This window comes from Nerophis ophidion, linkage group LG07 (assembly GCF_033978795.1).
Source record: "Nerophis ophidion isolate RoL-2023_Sa linkage group LG07, RoL_Noph_v1.0, whole genome shotgun sequence".
NCBI classification, from domain to species: domain Eukaryota; kingdom Metazoa; phylum Chordata; class Actinopteri; order Syngnathiformes; family Syngnathidae; genus Nerophis; species Nerophis ophidion.
In genome coordinates this window covers 42,829,217-42,839,911 of record NC_084617.1, presented here as the reverse complement: position 1 = coordinate 42,839,911, position 10,695 = coordinate 42,829,217, and the positions used below count along the sequence as shown (strand labels likewise).

The window sequence follows — 10,695 nt, the reverse complement described above, 5'->3', positions numbered from 1 at the left end:
ATATAGTTCCTCGGCCATGGAAACCCATTCCATGAAGCTCTCTGCGTACTGTACGCGGGCTAATTGGAAGGTCACATGAAGTTTGGAGCTCTGTAGCAACTGACTGTGCAGAAAGTCTTTGTGCTATGCGCTTCATCCCTCTCTGTCAGTTGGTGGCTGACTTGCTGTTGTTCCCAAACTCTTCATTTTTCTTATAACAAAATTGACTTTGTAATATTTAGGAACGAGGAAATTTCAGGACTGGATTTGTTACACAGGTGGCATCCTATTACAGTTCCACGCTGGAATTTACTGAGAGCGGCCCATTCTTTCACAAATATTTGTAGAAACAGTCTCCATGCCTAAGTTCTTGATTTTATACACCAGACCAAGTGATTAGGACACCTGATTCTGTTCATTTGGATGGGTGGCCAAATACTTTTGGCAATATAGTGTATATATGTATTTACATACTGCACATATATACTATATATCTACTGTGCGTGTGTGTGTATATATATATATATATATATATATATACACACACACGCACAGTATATATATATATATATATATATATATATATATATATATATATATATATATATACACATATGCGTGTTTAGGGCATGTCCAACCAGTAGGAGGCAAGTCCAACCGGTAGGAGGCCACGGGGAAGACCCAGGACACGTTGGGAAGACTGTCTCCCGGCTGGCCTGGGAACGCCTCGGGATCCCCCGGGAAGAGCTAGACGAAGTGGCTGGGGAGAGGGAAGTCCGGGTTTCCCTGCTTAGGCTGTTGCCCCCGCAACCCGACCGCGGATAAGCGGAAGAAGATGGATGGATGGATATATACATATATATATATATATATATATACATATATTTATATATATACTGTATGTGTATATATATATATATATATATATATATTTATATATATACTGTATGTATAAAATTCAATTAAATGTATTAGTAACTGTGGTAACTGTGTAAATTAGTTTGTTCGGTTAAATGAGTAAAAGAATAAACCAGCTCTTACCTCAAAAAACATTTTATGAACTTTTTATTGTCAAATAACCGAATGAGCGATGAAATTAATTGCAAATCTTTTCAATTGGTGCTTGCCCCTTATGAAACAGCATATTTATATCATGTAAAATATAGTATGATAAAACAGTACAATTAAGTGTTGTACAAACAATTACAGTAGTTTTAGGCAGTAGTATTACCTTCCAGCTGCTTCACTGTCAAACACACCATCAGCAGCTTCTCCATATTTTCATGGATAAATGTTTAGATATGGTTTTGACATCCTTGGCGGGCGTTATGGACTTATTTTGCTTCAGTATGGTGCAGACCAGCAGTTCTACACTCCAACTGCTTGACCAAGTGTGATAGCTAAACACATGTTCTTGATGATCTCTTTCTTTAATTTCTTTCTTCTTTACAGCACACTCACTTTCTTCTTTCCTTTGCCTGGAAAAACAAAGTAACGTCCATCACTGGCCATAAGTTAATGCTAAAAAAATGGAAAAGGGGTCTTTAATATAAATCAATGAAGATTTTGAATTAAAATTGTGACTATGTGTATTTTACAGGGAAGGACCTATGATGGCAATGGCCAAAATGTCAGCTATGGCGTCACCATTTAAAGTACCTGAAGACCCTCAGGCTTTGGCTGGCCTGGATAAAGACACATCAACTCACACCACAGAGCCTCCAGGTTGGCGATCACTTGCTTATGATAGTTTACATTTCTTTAATCTTTATCTTACTTCATAAAACTGAAGTTAGTTCTGCTAAACTACCATTTTTCCTATGGAGGTTTGTTTACAGCAGGCATGTACATGTCAGTCTTATCAGTAATACTTTACAATCCATGACAGAGATTTGACTAATCATTCACAGGTAGGGTCCAATCAAGCTCAGGTCTAAGTTACACTGGATATGCCTTAGACATGCTACTGATTAGAATTAGCCATTTAGTTCATTCTACTAAATGAAAAGTATTAGTAACATGTTTTTTATAGCACATAATTTTTTTATAGCAATATGAATGATCTTAAATATCACAATGCCATTATTAACGGGGAACATTATCACCAGACCTATGTAAGCGTAAATATATACCTTCATGTTGCAGAAAAAAGACCATATGTTTTTTTAACCGATTTCTGAACTCTAAAAGTGTGAATTTGGCAATTTAAACGCCTTTCAATTGATAGCCTGTCGAGCGATGACCTTTCACCCGTGACGTCACAACATGAAGCAATCCGCCATTTTGTCAATCTTATTACACGCACCAAGTCAAATCAGCTGTGTTATGTTTCCAATATCCACACAAGAATGTGTGGATATCCTGCGACACTCAAAGCAGATGCATTTCCAATGATAAAGTCAACAAAATCTGCAATATTGGAAAATAGACCACCACTGAATCTGCCCGAGTGCGAGCTATTCAGGGACGACGGCAGTCTCTTCCCGCAGACGAGCGAGGTATACCCCCTGGATATGATTTATGCCACTTCTTTTTCTGTCTCATTTTGTCCACCAAACTTATAAGGTTGTGCATGAATGCACAAAGGTGAGTTTTGTTGATGTTATTGACAGTGTGCTAATCAGACATATTTGGTCACGGCATGACTGCAAGCTAATCAATGCTAACATACTATTTAGGCTAGTTGTATGTACATATTGCATCATTATGCCTCATTTGTAGCTATATTTGCATCCAGCCTTTCCCTCCACCCACATTCAATGCCAAACAAACACATACCAATTGTTGGTTAGAAGGCTATCGCCGAATTCGTCTTCGCTTCCTCCCGTGCCGCTGTCTGTCGTGATATGGCTCAATAGCTTCAGTTTCTTCTTCAATTTCGTTTTCGCTAACTGCCTCCACACTCCAACCATCCGTTTCAATACATGCGTAATCTGTTGAATCGCTGACGGCGCTGAAATCGAAGTCTGAATCCGAGCTAATTTTGCTATACCTTTCTGTGCTATCCGCCATGTTTGTTTCTGTGTGATTGCGCTGTGACGTCACAGGATTATGGACGGGTGAATATAACGACGGTTAAAATCAGGCACTCTGAAGGCGTGTTTTGGGATATTGCGTGATGGGTAAAATTTTTAGAAAAACTTTGAAAAATAAAATAAGCCACTGGGAACTGATTTTTATTGCTTTTAACCCTTCAGAAATTGTGATAATGTTCCCCTTTACCACTCAAACATGTACACTTTTGCCCTCATGGAAATTAACACAATGCCATCATAAGTCCTCCTGTAACACTCAAACAGAGAACATCACTAAACTGTGCTGGCACTGTAGCTAACACTAGTTCGGAGCTGGGCCATATGGATCAAACCTCATATCCCAATATAGTCTGGCCCATAAACTAACCCTTACATGGAAATATCTGTTGACGTTACTAAATATCTCCACCATGCCTTGATTTTCAATTTCTGAACTGGTGGAGACCCCAAATACACAAAAACAGGAACCAACAGGTTACCATTAATTGATTAACGTAGACCCCGACTTAAACAAGTTGAAAAACATATTCGCGTGTTAACATTTAGTGGTCAATTGTACAGAATGTGTACTTTACTGTGCAATCTACTGTTAAACGTTTCAATCACTCAATCAAAGAAAAGTAGGTTTTGCATAATAAGCATACTTGCCAACCTTGAGACCTCCGATTTCGGGAGGTGGGGAGTGGGGGTTAAGAGGGGAGTAGTATATTTACAGCTGTTGTGTGCGCAGTTGTGCACTGCACTTTCTAAAGTAGATGTTATTGTCACAAATGCATGATTGATTGACTGAAACTTTTATTAGTAGATTGTACAGTACATATTCCGTACAATTGACGACTAAAGGGTAACACCGCAATAAGTTTTTAAATTTGTTTAAGTCGGGATCCACGTTAATTCATGGTACAAATATATACTATCAGCATAATACAGTCACCACACAAGTTAATCATCATAGTATATACATTGAATTTTTTATAATCCGGGGGGTGGGATGAGGAGCTTTGGTTGATATCAGTACTTCAGTCATCAACAATTGCATCAACAGAGAAATGGACATGAAACAGGGTAGGTGTGACTTAGTAGGATATGTACAGCCAGCAGACAACATAGTGAGTTCCCATAGCATAAGAACAAGTATATACATTAGAAATACATTCGATTATTTACTTTAGGTTATTTGCAATCTGGGGGAGATGGGATGTGAATGGAGGAGGATTAAGGGGTTGAAGTTGCCTGGAGGTTAGATTAGGTTATTTACAATCAGGGGGAGATGGGATGTGAATGGAGGAGGATTAAGGGGTTGAAGTTGCCTGGAGGTGTCTTGGTGCATCATGTACAGTAGATGGCAGTATTGTCCTGTTTAAGAGTGTCACATGCTGTTTACGGCAGACGAACTGCCTTACGGTAGGGTGTTAGACGTAAACGTGACTATTGTTGTTGTGTGTTGTTACTGCACTAGAAGGACGTTAAGGAAACTGCCTAACAATAAACCCACATATGAAACCCAGAACTCGCCCTCGATAATTCTACAGTTATAATGTCATTGGGCAGACACGCTCTCAGACACGTCACTCAGGTCCTCATGGCGCTAGGGGAGGCGTGGTCTCCAGCTCCGCCTGAATTTCGGTAGAAAATTTGTCCCGGGAGGTTTTCGGGGAGAGGCGCTGAATTTCTGGAGTCTCCCGGAAAATTTTGGAGGGTTGGCTAGTATGATAATAGAATTCCAACTTAAGAGGTGTTTTGAGATAAGAAAAAATAAAAAGCCTTGAAAATAATAAGAAAGATCAAATATAATCTTCAATCTCCTTTAAAAAACACATTTAGCTATGCTCAATTCTTAGGCTAACAAAAACACAAACTGTGAAATAAAATACTTTGGTTTTAGAGGTCATGTTTAAAGGTCAGCAGCAACAGGAACATAATTGACCTGCTACAATAAACATGATTATAGCACATACACACAATAAACTTTATTATAAGACATACACATAATAAACTATATTATAGGACATACACACAATAAACATGATTATAGGACATGCACACAATAATCATTATTATAGGACATACACATAATAAACATGATTATAGGACATAGACACAAAGTTGGAACACCAACCTGCCAACATGATGCTGTGTGACAGGCTGTGTTCTGAAAATTACTTTTAATAAGTAATTAATTATAGTTACTTGTAACTTTACCAACAATTTAATTAAATTACTAACTGAATTACTATTTAATTAATTACTGGGGAAATTAATGAATGCTCAGTGGCCTTGTGGTTGGACCCATTACCTCCCTGCTTGGCACTCAGCATCAAGGATTGGAATTGGGGGTTATGCTGGGGGTTATGCTGCTAAATGCTCCCCTCACCTCCCAGGGTGTGGAACAAGGGGATGGGTCAAATGCAGATGGTAAATTCACCACCCCTATTGTGTGTTTGTGACTCTCAGTATTACTGTAACTTTTAACTTTAAAAAAACAACTTAAAATATCTGGCATAATGCAATTAAGATGAGTTTCAGTGCGCGCGTGAGCCTTTTAAAGGCGGTGCCTGTTGCCTAGTAACGTGTGAAGTCACTGAGTAGTTTTGCTTGAACTGTTTTTTAGCTTAGCAGGCTAGCCGTGGCAGTTTTTTGGCTCAGACGTTATCTCTTTTAAATCGTTCACTGGTTTGATTGAAGGTTCTTCCATGGCTGGATGTTCTTGTCAATAAACGGGGTATTGTTTAGATGGCAAGTTTGTCACTTCTATTGATTTGTTGTTCGATATTCCTTCCGACTCAGCGCCATGTGCAGTTTTTGTCAAGTGGTGGTGACAAAAACGTCTTTTACTGATCAGTTGCATCAACTCAGATCCGTCAGTAATGTAACTGACAGTTTGGTTATGTGTCGGTTTTCCTGTGTGTATGTTTATTTCCTGTCAGTGCTCTTATTTTAGCTATTTATGCCTGCCTCTCCCTCCAGTCAGGACTCAATGATTATTTCCTGATTCCTAATTCCTGCTGCCTGGTTCCTGTTTTTCCTGCTTGTGCACTTACTAGTTGCACTATTTGCTTTATGACATCAAAGTAATGTTTTCCTGTGCTACTACGCCTGCCATCTATGCATCTTGGTGTTCAAGACCGACAGTTCCTTACAAGATCTTGTTCCATCCGTGTTGGAACAAGTGTGTGAGCTCGGAGGAGCAGTCCCCTCCACTTTGAATACCTAAGTGATCAATCAATTTGGTATGTTTTAAATTGATTTCAAACATGCTTTACAGAGGGGAGAACATTTGAATGGATTTATTTAGGAGCAAAATGTAATGAAAGGGTTGAAATCTCTTTTTGCACATGTGCCACAGGTTTTTTTTTTTTTTTTTTAATCGAACGGCCTCATTTTAGTAGCATTTGACAGTAAATTTGTGGCACCGTACAACTCTGCTTCTACAACTATTACTACTACTGCAACACTATGTAGTCTATACACTACTGCCATCCTGCGTCTTGGAATTGCAACTGCATGCAAACTGTACAATATAATACATGCAAATGATCCTCAGAAGTATAAGAAAACAAACAATAAACTGGACAGTAGAGTTGGCTTTAGCAACTCACGATAGATTGTATTATTTAGCAACTACCATTCATTAACACATGAACATCCACAAAAGTGTTGTTAATTAGTACCCACGTAAGAGATATCAGTGTAAGTTGCTACCTTTTGACCTTCTCAACCTCAAAGACTAAAGTCATCCTCCCTCAACTTTTAAAAGTATCTTTGAGGTCCAAGTAAAACACAATATAAACCTGAAGCAGTATTAATATTTTGAAACACTCTTTTCTTTGAATAATCTTTTACAAATTTTGGCAAGGGAAATCCAAAAATGGTGGACGACTTATGTGATGTAAACTTCTAACAGGAAAGAAACAATCTTCATCTAGTTTGCTAATTTGTTGATGAATATAATCAAATCAAATCAAATCAACTTTATTTATAAAGCACATTTAAAATTTACCACAGGGGTAGCCAAAGTGCTGTACAATGGGCAAGTTAAAAACGAGAACAGAGCAAACACAACACAACACAAACAGAACACGATAAAAAATAAATAAATAAAACATAAAAACAGGTTCACAGCAGTTGTAAAATGGGGCGCCATTGCAGGATGGATATCACTCAGTGTTAAAAGCCATGGAATAAAAGTATGTTTTTACGAGAGATTTAAAAACAGGAAGAGAGGAGGCTTGTCTAACACTCAGAGGTAGGTCGTTCCAGAGCTTGGGAGCTGCAGTGGCGAATGCTCTGTCACCTCTAAGCTTCAGCCTTGTGTCAGGGGCCCTCAGTAGCAGCTGATCGGCTGATCTTAGGGATCGGGTGGGGCAGTAAGGCTGAAGGAGGTCGGAGAGATATGTTGGCGCGAGGTTGTTTAGACATTTAAAAACAAATAGAAGGAGTTTACAATTGATTCGGTAACGCACAGGGAGCCAGTGTAGGGACGCTAATATAGGGGTAATGTGCTCACGTCTGCAGGTCTGTGTTAGCAGACGAGCAGCAGAGTCCTGCACGAGCTGCAGGCGGGCGAGGGAGGCGTGGCTAATGCCTATATAAAGGGCATTGCAGTAGTCTAAAAAATTCGAGATAAAGGCGTGGATGAATTTCTCGAGATCATGTCCTGATAGAAGCGGTTTCACTTTCGCTATTTGGCATAATTGATAAAAGGTTTTTTGAACAACGCTGCCGATTTGTTTTTCGATTTTAAAATCTGAGTCGAACTTTACCCCCAGGTAAGCGAAACAAGCTAGATTGTTTTTTTTTACATTAAAAGCAACATAGACCATCTTTAGCATTTTATGTATGGATCTCTATTGATTTCCACTTGATATGATATTTTGTCATTTGTAAAACAATAATACTCTTCTTCACTGATCTTCTCTATTTTAGTTTTAACCACACCCAAGATTCTCCTCCGACCCAGTTCAGAAGATGAAAAATTATATGGGTGAGTTGTTAATATATTTCTTCTGTCAATTACTGTATGTTTTACAGTATTTATGATTCTATTTATCAAATGTATTTGAATGTCTTGAACCTAGGGTGTGATCTACTAAGATCTGTACACCTGGCGCTAAACAGCATATGTATACTATAAAATTGCGTGTACTATTAGTGGTCGTGTAATTTACGAGACTGCATGTGCAATTGATAGCTTGTGCAGGCTGCCTTATTTAAGTGAGGATTTGCCTGTACTATGCAGCTTTCACCATGGAGACACTCATTTACTGCACATGTGGTGTTTTGCTGTTTTCAAACATGCAGCACACAAATATAATATGTACAACTTTTTCTCAAAATTTTAGAAGCAATCCTGCATTTTATCTACAATTGAAGTCTTTTTTTTGGAGATGTCCGATAATATCGAACTGCTGATAATATCGGCCGATAAATGCCTAAAAATGTAGCATTGGAAATTATCGGTATCAGTTTCAAAATTATCGGTATCGGTTTCAAAAAGTAAAATTGATGACTTTTTTTAGGGAGAAGTACAGAGCGCCAAAAAACCTTAAAAGCACTACCTTTGCGTGCCGGCCCAGTCACATAATATCTACGGCTTTTCACACACACAAGTGAATGCAAGGCATAATTGGTCAACAGCCATACAGGTCACACTGAGGGTGGGCGTATTACCAACTTTAACATTGTTAAAAATATGCGCCACACTGTGAACCCACACCAAACAAGAATGATACATTTCGTGAGAAAATCCGCACCGTAACACAAACACAACAGAACAAATACCATGAAACCCTTGCAGCACTAACTCTTCCGGGACGCTACAATATATACCCCGCGCTACGATTAGCTCCACATGCACATGTTTTATTCCAAATACAGCACTATAGTAGATAGGGGTGGGCAAAAATATCGATATAGCAATACATCGCGATACGTTCTCTTCCGATTCAATATCGATACTCTAAAGTTTGAATATCGATAAAAATAAAAATAAAAAATCATGTTTTTTAGACGGACTGTAAGTGCAGTGCGACCTCCGCTGCCGCTACCTCACTGCAAGGCGTTTGCACTCTTCTCCTCGTTTTTCCCCGGCTGTTGCAGTGAGGCAGTGGAGCTGAAAAAACCCCAAAACAAAACAAGCAAGCATGGAAGGTAAACTTAAACTAAAGACGCCCTCGAACTTTAAGGCAGATGTTTGGAAGTATTTTGGATTCCAAAGGAAAAGAGAGCACACAAGTGAGCTGGACAAAGACTACGCGCTTTGCAAACGCTGTTTCGCTCCCATTAGATACTCAACCGCAGGTGACATTATAACTGCACAGAGGAGTGCACTCAGCCCAGAACATGTGGATCAGATTATCTTTCTTCACAAAAATCTGAAAACAAAAGAAGTCAAGTACAAGTAGACCCATTCACGTATGAGTATCTTGGTTACAAATTTTGTTTTGTTTAAATACAAATATTATGTACACTTTTTTTATTTTTCTCATACATTTCAGCTCTGTGTGTTAAGTAACATTAAAGTGCTTCTGCAATACATATGCATAGACATATTTTACTTTTCTACATACATTCAGTGAAGTGTTCAAACAGTCACACACAGTTCTTGTCCAGGGAGACAAGTGTGTGAACTTAATTTTGTCATTTAAGGTCAAAGGGAAGAAGCTGCACTTTATTTTGTATTTTCAATTTCAGTGTGTGTGACACACTGCATTTTATTTGGAGTATTTAATCTAACTTCAGAAGAAACATGATGCACTGAGGTTTCAGTTCAGTTTGTGGACACTGACCCACACTGCACTTTGTGTCATTGTGCTCAGGGAGACTAATAATAATGCACACTGCACTTTTCAATGTGTTTCAGACAGTGTGTTGTTCATGCAAATATGTTGTAACTTGTGCTTGTATAGTTATAATAAAATGGCATGGGTAACTTGAATTACATTTGCCTCAGTTTGTTCCGTGAAGGATCACTATCATCTGATGTGCATACAACTCAGATTTTAAGATGCATAATGCATTTTTCAGTTAACTATGTAGAATATTGCAATATATCGCATGTATCGCAAAACTTTTAATATCGCAATATCGTATCGTATTGTGACACAAGTATCGTGATGCGTATCGTATCGTGAGGTCCTTGGCAATACCCAGCCCTAATAGTAGATCTAAGTTGTCATTAAAAAAAAAAAATAAGTTATACTTAATATTTTGGCCACTGTAGCATTACACAGAGTTTGAACAGTAACACTGTGTTTGAATTAAGGAAATTAAAACACTGTTCTTTAATCAAGTGATTCTTTGGCGTTTTACTCGATGGAGCCCGCGTACCACTAGTTTGAGAATATATATGACACAAGCTAATAAACATGCCTAGCGAGTGGCTGAAGTTAGCTTGTTTGATATTTATTATCATTTCTGAGCCAAGCATCATTGATCAGGATGATTGATATTTGCTGTCCCTGCAGGCCAAACACACTTATGGTCAATTTCCAGAAGGGTGACAGTGTGGGCCTGAGGCTGGCAGGGGGAAACGATGTTGGCATCTTCATTGCTGGCGTTCAGGAAGGCAGTCCTGCTGAAGAAGAGGGCCTCCGCGTTGGGGACCAGATTCTAAAGGTAGACCGTCTGGACGTTATCGTGTCTGGAATGTGTCTTTAAGAACCTGTTGCTTGTGTCTTGA

The 10,695-nt window shown here is 38.7% G+C and overlaps 1 protein-coding gene across 7 annotated transcripts in view; it reads left to right on the top strand.

Annotated features, from left to right (window-relative positions):
• The window catches only part of LOC133556360 (tight junction protein ZO-2-like), a 148,057-nt gene that overhangs the window by 87,672 nt on the left and 49,690 nt on the right, over window positions 1-10,695 (top strand). For all 7 annotated transcript variants that reach the window (XM_061906199.1, XM_061906201.1, XM_061906202.1 and 4 more), the window contains 3 exons: window positions 1,580-1,704; window positions 7,941-7,998; window positions 10,481-10,631. In XM_061906199.1, coding sequence (XP_061762183.1) covers window positions 1,580-1,704; window positions 7,941-7,998; window positions 10,481-10,631 — 334 coding nt within the window. The remainder of the gene's footprint in view (window positions 1-1,579; window positions 1,705-7,940; window positions 7,999-10,480; window positions 10,632-10,695) is intronic.